The sequence below is a fragment of the Odontesthes bonariensis genome, chromosome 3 (assembly GCF_027942865.1).
Source record: "Odontesthes bonariensis isolate fOdoBon6 chromosome 3, fOdoBon6.hap1, whole genome shotgun sequence".
In the NCBI taxonomy this organism is placed as follows: domain Eukaryota; kingdom Metazoa; phylum Chordata; class Actinopteri; order Atheriniformes; family Atherinopsidae; genus Odontesthes; species Odontesthes bonariensis.
The window spans coordinates 26,995,737-27,008,034 of NC_134508.1; the positions used below are offsets into that span (position 1 = coordinate 26,995,737).

At 38.3% G+C, this 12,298-nt stretch overlaps 1 protein-coding gene across 1 annotated transcript; it reads right to left on the bottom strand.

Moving 5' to 3' along the window:
• Positions 1–337: 337 nt before the first annotated feature.
• mrps16 (mitochondrial ribosomal protein S16) lies at positions 338–7,751 on the bottom strand. The gene is made up of 4 exons (XM_075461347.1): positions 7,602–7,751; positions 7,387–7,417; positions 3,574–3,840; positions 338–911 (listed from the first exon to the last, which is right to left on the bottom strand). The coding sequence occupies exons 2-4, from the start codon at positions 7,397–7,399 to the stop codon at positions 787–789; spliced, it is 405 nt and encodes a 134-aa protein (XP_075317462.1). The 5' UTR covers positions 7,400–7,417; positions 7,602–7,751; the 3' UTR covers positions 338–786.
• Positions 7,752–12,298: the final 4,547 nt, after the last annotated feature.

The following is a 12,298-nucleotide window of genomic DNA, read 5'->3' on the forward strand; positions in this document are numbered from 1 at the left end:
ACAATAAACACACACTGGGCTTTTTCTGTTGATAGTGAAGAAAACTGCCTTTTTCATGCTTTATCTTTCTTTCATGTGCTAACCAGGTAAAATAAATATGAAAAGTTAGTGGATTATTTATTCAGTTCCTTGAATTTGATCTGTAAACATCTACTTTTGTTCTTAGACCGCTACTTTGAAACACAAAACAGATTTGCTGTATCGTGATTCCACCAAATGGTGTTGAGCATTGCGTGTGTCACTGAAGTTACGGGTGGGGAAGTTTCTTTTAAACCTCTTAAACATTTTACAAAGCTTCCCAACAATGGTATCAACAACCCAACACGCTTCTGACCTCTTTATTTGACTTCTTTATTTGCTGACGTTCACTGTTGACTCAAGAATGCAGGTGAAAAAAATAAGAAGGATGACGGAAACCAGAGGGGTGATTTCAAAGTTCACAAGTCAGAAGAAACAAAACTTATTTTATTTGATTCAATATAAAACCTACGGTTGGTTCTGATCTTCCATAAATGTGTTAGAGGATAATAGAAACAACTTACGACTTAAAGCCAAACAGATGTAATAACATGGTGCTGCTTACGGCACATCACAAACAAAGAGATGCTGAATTTTATGAGGCAATAGCAGCGAGAAAAACTGCTCAGCGGCTGCCGGGAGCAACTAGAACCTCAGCTGCTATGAGCAGTCCACCCAGTTAGTTAGGAAACAGGTCACCAGTTCTTTTTCCAAATAACTGTGACATCCCTTCGGACTGGACAGTCTCACAGTCCTCTGCTTTAACTCTCACACTTCGGCCGACTTCTGGCTCTCCTCCCGAGAATCCTCCGGTGCCGTCTGCTCAGTCTGGGCTCTTCGTCGCTCTGCCTCGGTTATCGTCATGGGGTGCAGAGGGAGAAATCCTGCCAAACCTGCAGACAGGGTGAAAGGAGAACAAAGAATCAAATACATCATTTCAAGACAATTTCTTTCAACATGACAAAACATTAGATTTTTTTTTAACAACAAAAGGAAAGTTTCATTTGAAAAATGTGAAAAAAAAACATCAAAAATACCCACTACACACCTTCTATACAACAGACTGATAAAATTAGTTTCCTCAGTTGGAGGCGTGTAAGACTGTGCTGCAGTAAGGACCTGTACAGAACAGCTGTGTTGACATTGACCACTTTTAAAGGGATAAACAGTCAAATCAGAATGAAAATGATCTATGAGAACACCTTGATCGGATCAGACTGATCCGACCTGGCAAAATCAGAATATATTCTTCAGTAGACCAAGAGGGCAGGTGTAAATCTTTTGATAATGAGATCAACAGGAAATTGTAAGTGTCTAAACTTCATCTGATTGTTTCTCTCTGGTTGAAATAGTTCTTTTCTTGCTTGAAACATGTGGGCGTCAATGACGTAGCATGTTTCAGATGATTTAGAACGTGGTGACAGCTAAACAAAACAGGCCTGCAATGGAAACAACTCTGCTTTTGTTCGGGACTTCAGAGAAGGTAAGAAATGACCTAGAACTAATTCCTGATTGGTAAAGACAACCGTTTCTGACCAGTCTTTGTCTCTGACTTTCAACCTGGTGTACTCATGGAAATGAGACAGTGAAATGAGCTTGAAACGCTCTCTGTTGAAAGACAGCAGGAATCAGAGGCCTATGAGACACTGACTTTGTTGCTTCATTAGAGGAAGCAGCAAAAACCCATCCATCCATTTTCTATACCCACTTCATCACTGGCAGCAGTACTTTTCTTTCTTGTTTTTACGTTATACTTTTCACAGATTAGCAGTCAGGCTCGTGTTTCACCTTCGGTACATTCTGGTTAAAAGCTTTGAGACATCTAAACGCACAGCTTATCAGATGTGGTGATTTAGCGTGGATGCAAAGGCTTGAATCTCTAATTAGATCGAATAAATATTTTTCCATGTATCCACAGCCAATGCCAAGTGAAAAAACTGAAGTCGTTATCTTTGGACCTGAGCGTTTCAGGGAGAAATTGTCTGGCTATATAGTTACTCTAGATGGTATTTCCTTGGCTTCTGGTTCTACAGTGAGGAACCTTGGAGATATTTTTGACCAGAACTTATCATTTGACTCGCATATAAAACAGGTTTCTAGGACTGCCTTCTTTCATCTTCGTAATATTGTTAAAATCAGGAACATCTTGCCTCAGAGTGATGCAGAAAAACTAGTCCATGCATTTGTTACTTCAAGATTGGACTACTGTAATTCTTTATTATTGGGCTGTCCCACATATTCTCTGAAAAGCCTTCAGTTGATCCAAAATACTGCAGCCAGAGTTTTGACGAGAACTAACAGGAGAGATCATATTTCTCCAGTTTTAGCTTCTCTTCATTGGCTCCCTGTTAAATTCAGAATAGAATTTAAGATTCTTGTCCTTACATATAAAGCTCTTAATGACCGAGCTCCATCATATCTTAAAGATCTCATTGTAAGATGTTTTCCTAACAGAGCACTTCGTTCCCAAACTGCAGGTTTACTTGAGGTTCCCAGAGTTTCCAAAAGTAGAATGGGAGGCAGAGCCTTCAGTTATCAGGCCCCTCTCTTGTGGAATAAGCTGCCAGTAAATGTCCGGGAAGCAGACACCCTTTCCACTTTTAAGACCAGGCTTAAAACTTTCCTTTTTGATAAAGCTTATAGTTAGGGATGGCTCAGGTGATCCTGAAACATCCCATAGTTAAGCTGCTATAGGCCTAGACTGCTGGGGGGCCTCATCTGTCACACCTTTCCTCACTTTACTCTCTTTATGTATATGTGACATTATTGTGGTCATTAACTCGTGTTTCCCTGTTCCAACAGATATCCTTTGAATGGTGTTACAGTGCCGCCGCCGCCCCCTCCCCCCCTTTCTGTCTTCTCAAACCCCAGCTGGTGGAGGCGGATGGCCACCCTTCCTGAGTCTGCTTCTGCCAGAGGTTTCTTCCTGTTAAAAGGGAGTCGTTCCTTTCCACAGTCGCCTCAGGCACGCTCAGGACGGGAGAATGGACTGAAGACAAGTTTCGGTGCAATCTGTTGGTTTCCTTAGCTAGGAAATTGTTTTTGAATTGGCTCTATATGAACAAATTGGATTATTTTATAAATAATTATGATTACAATTAATTGAATTCCAATTGGCTTGAATTGGACTTACTATCTAAGTGCCTTGAGATGACATTTGTTGTGTTTGGCGCTATATAAATAAAAATTAATTGAATTGAAGTGGGGGGGGGACTGCTTCTTTAAGCTTTTTTCTCCAAAACAATAGAGGATTTTTCACAAATAACATCAACAGTTTCACTCACATATCACCTTTGAGCCAGAGGGCATGAACAAGGTGTGTGAGGGCATGTTCAATAATACTTGACATTACTCATTTATAGATCATATAAAAAGGTAAAGACGAAGGAGAGTCGATACAATAAAAAAATAGTATCGACGTAATGTAAAAGTTATAGATGGACCTCCTTGATTAAACATTTCTTTAAGAGTAACCCAACTCCCCGGCCACGCCGACCATAAAACTGTGCAATGTTGATCCATGATACAGTACATGACTACCAAGTTAATACACACCTAGAAGTTTGGCCACTGGTTTTGTAGGGTGTGCACCACAACCGATCCAGTACTTGATCCGATCGAAGTTGAAACTGACGAGTTTCTCGTTGTAGATGTTCGGCAGCGGGTCATAAGTACCCAGCTGCTCTATGTATTTACCATCTCTTGCTCTTTTGTTGTAAGCTGCCACAATGCGATAAAAAGGCCTGTTGGCCTGTTGGTGGCCTGCAAGGGCCAGTCGAAGGACAACGTACCCCCCGTGATACTTCTTGAGGAGGAATGATGCTGCAGAAAGGAGACAAGACCATTAACGCTCTGAGAAGAAACATTAGTTTCTTGCTACATACATTCTTGTCACTTAGGTCACTGCATCAGTGTGATCCGGGGTCTGAATCACAACTCAAGATAAGTTTCTGAGCAAAATTGGCTTCGGGTTCAACTTTTTCAACGTCACAAAGCTGGTTCATCTCTTACCGGCATGCGTCACCATGGCAACTTGTGCTGGAAATCTAAACTGCTCTGGGGATGAGTTTGACATGAAAGATCAACGTATATAAAAGTGCTGCCTCCCAACCAGACTATCCTCTTGGAAAGAATTAGAACAGACAAGAGTGCATGGATGTGAAAGAAACTCTTCCCTCTCCTTTCTCTAAAATAAAATGTTCTGTTTGGGTCTTACTGAAAAAAGGGAAAGATTATGTAACCTGAAACAGAGACATGCTGCTCTAAATATTGGGCCTCATGCAAGAACCGTTCGTACGCACAGATTTGTTCTTAAATCGTCCGTACGAGTGATTTAAGAGAATTTGCGCATTCACCAATCTTTTTGTATTTTACGTTTTATTTACGAACAGAATTTACAAGTGATCCAAACCTGTCGTAGGAGTTTCGTAAAATAGTCCGCTGTTATTCAAATCAAGTATGCTTGACTAATGGATTGTATATTTAATTACTTTGAAGCAAACATAAATAAATATACAATATACCCCATAATGATGCTGACATTATTCTGTTTGACTTAAATTATGCACTAATTGAAGGGTAATTTGAATCTGTATATAACAAGGTCAATGGGAAGCGTAACCAGCGGCTGACTTGCTACTTTTGGATACCTTAGTGTGTCAGGCTCTTGGAACAGACCGTGTAGAGACAGACGAATGGCTGACATCGCGATTGAGATTCCCAAGGACTGTGCTGCTGCAAATATGCAGCTTGCTAGAGCCACAACTCAAAGAAAAACACGCCGATCAAACCCAATTCCACCACACGTCCAGGTCCTCCCTTGGATTTTTGGCCACTGGAACCTTTCAGAGCGAGATTGGAGACAGATCGGGGGTGTCCCAGTCCTCTGTGAGTCGTGCGCTCCCCTTGCTCATCAAAGCTCTCATCAGTTTATCACCCATGGTACATCAAATTCCCATACACCGCTGTCCAACAAGTACAAATTAAGAGGGACTTTCATGCCGTGGCTGGACTGCCAATCATAATTGGAGCACGAGACACATATACTCATCAAAGCACCCGTGCTGTCGTGGAGCGCACTGAGCTGAATGCCAGGTGGGTGTGTCTCGATATAGCGGGGGGCAAACTGCATTATAGTCCAGAGAAGGCATGCCAGATTTGCACAATATTGCCATGAACGAGGGTCTCCTACAACCTGAACCAGGCAGATCAGAAACTGTGGTGCCAGAAGACCCCCCTCATGGACCACCCCATCAAAGTGCCATCATGATGAGGCAACAACTTATTGCACGGCTTTAGTTGCAGTCATCGAGCGCCTTTTTTAAAAGTCATTTTCATATCAAACCATTTATTTTTTATTTTGGTGACATTACGAACTGCAGGTGACACTGAATTAACAGCACTCGTAATTACTTCCCATTTCTTCGCTTTAGTAGGTCCTGTCATTCCACTGCTGACACTGCTAAAAATGACAGATTTTCCTTTTTGGATCTCTGAAAGCAGAACTTCAGTCTCAGAGCCCGTAAAGTTGTTCTTTTTGCGCCTTGATGCCGTTTTCATGACTCAACACTTCCTGGCACAGGAGAGAGGAAGCACAGCCTTATATGGTATAATTTTGGGCGTGGAGTATGCAAATCTACTATCCTCATGCACGTGAACTAAGATACGCACAGGTGGCATTCATCATTTATGCAGGTCGTTTACACACTTTTTTCGAAGTTAAGAGCGTTTGTTGAATCTGACGTGGCGTGTTCGTACGAGACCTTCTAAGAAAAAAGTGAGAGAAATTTAGAATAAAAATACAAAAATGTTCTTGCATGAGGCCCATTGTTTCTATTATTTTTGCTGTGTGTGTGTCTTTTTACACTAAACATATTTCCCTTAATTCAAATCACTGAACCATAAAATATATCCTTGCTGTTCTCTGTGCCTCCATTCCAGATAAAATAAGTTCAAAGTGAGTATTACAAGAAGCCCAATGGCTGGTTTGAATTGCTGTTGTTTGTTCTTTATTTGGTGTGTTGATTTTGACAACTTTCTCACACGCCTCAAGAGTACACCTTAAACTTAAAAGAACAAAAATCGATAGTCAGATCTTCTCAGCTGAGTTAATAAATTAGATGAATAACCTTATTAACATTCACTTTTCTTTTTTTTTTTTCCTGCCAGCATTCCTTCCAGCGTTGGCTTCAGCAGCTTTGTTGTTCTCAGCCGGTTTTACACAAAAACTATAAAAATTATATTAGCATATAGTATATATATATATTAGTTCAGGATTATAGATTGTTGTTTTTCCCCCCATTTTCTTACATAAACATGCACACATCAAGAGTCAGTAAACCTGGGTTGGCAGAACTAATTACCAGCGTTTTAACACTGTTTAGCGAAAACTCCATTTTTTTGGCTTAATTTGCCTAACTAACTAACCAGAATATACACTGGATGTGCTGAATCTGCTTCGTAGTACTGGCCTCTGGTTAACTCACATACTTCTGTCAGATAGCCTTGTGGTCTACATCTCTAAATCTCTGTTTTTTTAATTAGAACGACCTTCTTGAATAAAATGGTAGAAGTTAGAAGTGAGAAGTGAGAGGCAAGTATTGTCCTATACTGCTTCTGAAAAGAAAGGATTTGCCCAATTATCTGTTTTCTATCAGTTTTAGTTCATTGCACTTCAAACGTTACTTTATTAATTTCATAGACGAAGAAATTAATTAAAAACGTATTAATCAAAGCTGTTAGTGGTAACTCGAAGCTTAACGCTGACATACACAACAATAAATACGAACAATGCATTGTACAATGCTTTCAGTTTTGTAAGGAAGAAGCTTGTGAGGACAGTTTGCAAACTTGCAGCTTATGATACATGTACACTGCAACCACGCTTAGTTGTATGTGGGAACACATAGCTTTATTTTATCTTTGATTTTGTTATATGAAACAAGCATCACTAAGGTACTGACTAAATATAAAAGGCACCATTAGAAGCAGAGGGGAAAAGACAAAAGTACAAAACTATAGGGACAATGGGAGTCATCAGGAATTTTTCTTTTCTTTTCTTTTTAATGTTATTGTAGGTATTTTTGTAAATACTGGTTGTACTGAGGTACAAAACAAAGACCAGATTCAATCGGAAGAAAGTGGTTTCTACGAGTTATTGTGTGATTTATAGGGGAAAAGAGAGGACATTTTGTTATTCGTCTTAATCTTAGATTAATTACCTTAGTTTGAGCCATTTCTGCTTCTAATTACAATGTTACGCTGTTACTACAACCCTCAATATCACTCGACTTCATCTGAGAATAAATATGTTGCTGTGTTTCTGCCCCAATCCCTGTAAACGTTACACGATAAAGCTTTAATACTCACATAAATGCACCATGGTGTCCGCTGAAATATCCTGAAACAAACAAGTCACTTTTAATCCAACAGTGTGAATGAAACTGCACAAAAATAACACCAACAGCGACTGTCCAGCTCTAAAACACTCTCAATCTTACCAACAACCCTGCGAGTATTACAACTATACAACTGATGCTAACCGCTATCAAGCGTTAATAAAAGAGCAAAAAGAAGCAAAATACCTCTGAAGAAGTAGGACGAATTAAAGGAAAACTTCACAGATGTCGGCTCTTGTTAATTCGAAGCACAGCTGATAAAACGGAGGATTGTCACAGTGTGTATTTTAGCAGGAGAGATAATGTGACATTTGTCAGGGCGCAGCCATCTTTAAACAGGAAGTTACGTAGCTGTGGTGTTGTTGGATGCAACTTGTCGACGCTAGATGGCGCAGTGAAACCGCTGTCTTCCAACACAAGCCACTGCAGCCTGACACTTTGCACGATGTTAAAGAATGTGTATGTTTTTGTTAGGTCAGTGGTCATGTTTCGGTCTGAAATGTCTTCTGATACGTTTTGAAGAACAATAGATTCAGTTAGAATACACAAACAATTCACATTCAAGTCAAAACAGCTGGAAAAAAATGTCATCTGAAACCTGGAAGATTTTACATACATGAAAAAAACCATATGAGAGGTTAAACGTTTTGATTTTAGTGCTTCTCTTACTTTAATACTACTACTATTCATTGGTATAGCTGGAAAATGATCATTCTGATGCAACGCGTGAATCACTCCAGGCTTAAAAGCACACATATGGTCATAATGGGTTGAATGGGGTTGCTTTTATTACTTAAAATTTCTATGACAATGGAGGTTGTAATAGTTGTTAGATGAATGAAGTATGTGTCAGAAAAATGTTGTCTAGGCATGCAAAGATAAAGGGAAAATTTCACAATATCACATATAAACAGTTAAACTATTCCTTCCTCAGCTTCTGTTGTTGTATTAACACTTGGGCAGTATATTCATTATTTGTGTTGTCAACATGGTGCACATTTAAACCATTTTCACTTACTATGCTGTAAATGTTTTCTTTTTTTTTCTATTTCAAATCTAAAAGCACAAACTACAGCTGTCCAATAAATAAACTGACAGAAAATATGTATGCAGTGTACAATTTCACCAGGTTTGGTTCAGATTATTATTAAAAATTAGTCAGTCACCAAATATGAATTTTAATATTGATAGCAGTAATCTATATATTAGATTTTAGGTCAGTTAAAAGTAACTCATTGAATATGTCGCAGCTTATGCTGAAATATCAATAAAATTAGAGTTCCTCAATTTTTCACTTTTTCCCCTTTAATCATCAAATTTGCCATGAAAATAAAATGCATTTTGTATTGTCAGAATTTACAGTTGGTTCACTCAAATTATTCCTTCAATAATAGGACAGGCATAAACTACAGGTGAATTGTGCTGTTCTATAACGTGAAATGCTTTTGCATTTCTCCGCATTTCCGTCACAGCTTTTGTATGAAAGGCCACCTGGAGGACTGTGGCCTTGTGGCACCATGGGGTAATTTTTATTTTCAAAAATGTTTGTCTTTTGTTTTTAATTTGCACAAAATTAAAAAGAAGAAAGACTTAACTTGTCACGAATTGCCCTCAGCGAACAAAAAAAAATACGAGTTAAGTCACTCGTGACAACACTGAGAGGAGAAAAAGACTTTGGTAAATAATGTAACATATTTGAAATTTAGAATGAGTCAATTTTATTTGACTCTTTACAAAAACATGTTGACACACTAACAGACATTTATTTTTGTTGTTGTTGTTTTTCCTAATCATTTTCTAATGTAATCTAGACTCATTATAGCTGCTCATTATTGGTAATTTGGATACCTAATTCGGACTGAACACAATTCATTACAACCAAACCCTGACCTAAAGTGTAAATCTACTCCAGATTTCACATAGGTAAAGCTCTTGCATATTACATTTGGCAGAAAATTGATTTCAAAGTAGCTGAATGTATTTAATTTACTTATTTAGTGGATAAGACCAGCTTGTAATGTATTCAAATTACCCCCAAAAAATGACACTTCAAGTGATCAAATATCTATTTTTCTTGTTTTAGTTAAGGTTATAACTCCATTAGAAATACTGAATATTTTACAAGAAGATTAAAACAATATATAAACTCATGTTTTATTTGGGGTAATGCATCTGTAAATATATTATCACTTGAAGTAAGGTTAGAATAATTTTATCAGTCATGCTTTCCTTTCCTCTCTCCTCTCTATAATTTCCAGTCTACATGTGTTTTGTGTCTTACATCAAGAACACATTGAATCGGTTTCCACCGCTGACCCCAGCAGAGATGAAAACACTGATTTCCTGAGACTGATCATGAATTCAGGGGTCATCGCATTGCCTGTTGTTGTCCGAGCGCAGATATTCCAGCCCACTGGGAGCCCGGCAGCCCAGCCACCACTCCCAGTCTTGGAACATGGTGATTTCACACTCCTGTTGTGTAAAGCTTGTTTTTCTGTGTGTGTGTGACAAACACATGGTTTTCTGTGAGGAGAGGTCAATGGAGACACAAAAGAAATGGGCCCTTGTTTGTAATTTGAAAATACCCTAACGTGCCTGTGCTAGTTTTATACGTAAGGTTAGTAATGACTTATAATCCATTGCAAATAGATTTAAGAGACGCTGCCATTGCACATCTCTAATAAACTTATTATGTAGCACCTTACACTGTGGGGACACACAATTTGAGCCCTTCCTGGGAAACATTAAGGAACAGATGAGGAAGTAATTTCTGGTTAACCATTAGTTAATGAGTGACTTCTACTCAAATAGCAAATGTTCAGTTTATAATGACACACTGCTAATTGACCACAGTGACTACATTCTACATGAGTTGTTCCTGATTAGCTTTGAACCAACGAGTGAAGAGCACCAACTAATAACAGCTCATACGTCACTAGTTACGTAGACATCAGTAATTAGTTTTGCCAGATTATTAGTTTCTAACTAGACCCAAATTACGTTGCAGATTTCTTGTCCTCTTGTGTAAATTAATGCTACATACAGTACTGAACATGTCTTGTTTATGAATATGATTGGAGCAAATACATGTTTTTTATTTGAACATTTTACTACTCATTATTAATTTCTCTAAATATGTACCAACTCAAAACAATCCCATATGCTGTTTGTTCATACCCTTAAAAAAGACCCATAATGGCGTCTTCTAAACTCATGGATCTCAGGATCATATAACATATAGAATGTTGTACACACCGAAGCAAACCTCAATCTCAAAGGCCTGATTTGAGAAGCCACAAAGTCCTCTTAAGGAGGGAGAAGGGACGTTGGATGGTGCAATTATACACAGTGTTGTCAATTATGGCACCTGAGTTCATAACCCAAATATGACATCTATTTGTTCTGTTCTCAGTTAAATTCATTACATTTCACACTTTCATCACTTCCTGGTTGGGTTTAGGCGATAACATCACTTGGTCAGGGTGAGACAACATCATGGTTCGAGATGAAATACATTCTTTTTACAATGTCATTGTCACCCCCACCGTAACCATTTTACATGTAAACACCTTCTGACTTCCAGATTGGATTCAGGCTAAAACATTTTCTGGTTAAGGATTGTAATCAAAACTATTTGTTTCGTGTTTAAATAAAAAATTTAATGGTTATTACTAAAATGCATCTTTAGCACTTTAACACCATCAGCATTTTGTTGTTACTGACACCAGGTTGACATTTCACATGAAGTAGCTCTCATGGCAACTAGATATCCTATGTTGTTTGAACATCATTATTGGTTGCTATTGCCTGCATTTACAAATAACTAGTAGAGGTTTTTTTTAGGAAGATGACAGCCTCAACGTATTCAACTATACAATTTAGGGTGACACATACATGTAGGGTTAACTGGTCATTCTAACTGCTCCACAGGCATGAGTCAACTTGATTTTTGTCTCATTTGTCTCTACGTTGGCCCTGTGATGGACTGACAACCCATCCACGTACTCTCTGATGATAGGCTTGAGCCCTCCAGCTAACCAAAATGGTTGCAGAGAGATATATAGGGATGCCAGGATTCATGCAAGAAGTGGGCCCAATTGCAGACAGCAGGCAGAAGCAAGGGAGATAAATACTTCCAGAGCAGGAACTGTATAGCAAAGAATCCAAAAAAGTCCAAACGGAAATCCAAAAGACTAGTGAAAATGCAAATCCAAATACCTGATAACAAGAACAAACCGGGAGGGAGTCACGCGGACAAAAACAACATACAGTGATCTGTCAAAGAGAAAACAAAACATTTAACAAAATTGATTACTATTGTTGTTGTTGTTGTAACTCTTATCATATTGAAATATCCTTTATGTGAGAGGTTAAAAGAAAGTTTTAAGATTAAGTGTGTTTGGAAAATGGATGGTTGGATGAAATGAATTTCATCTTTATCTGGTTTCACAAATGATACAGTTCAGAGTGATACAATCATGAGGTTATGATAGATTACTTGCAAAAACATGAAAGGATTTAGTATCAATGACTTGACCCAATCATTCATAGTAGTTAGTCAGACTGAGTCAGACAGATGTAGCACACGGTGCTTTACAGAGTGCAAATACAAAAAAGAAAGCAGTGATCTGTCAGTTAGGATGTTGTACCACTTTGGGTGACAAAAGGTGGCACCTGGTTACAAATAGATAAAGACTCATGAGGAACCAATACTTAGATGTCACCCACTATGTGAGACAAAAAAAGGGTAATTAATCATACAATAAAGGTTTATGGAACAGTGCAGGTAATAGTTGCAGATATAGTTCTTTTTTCTTCAATACTTGAAGAAACTGATCAAATGTGATAGATTCACAGATATTTATGAACTAGCCATTACAGAA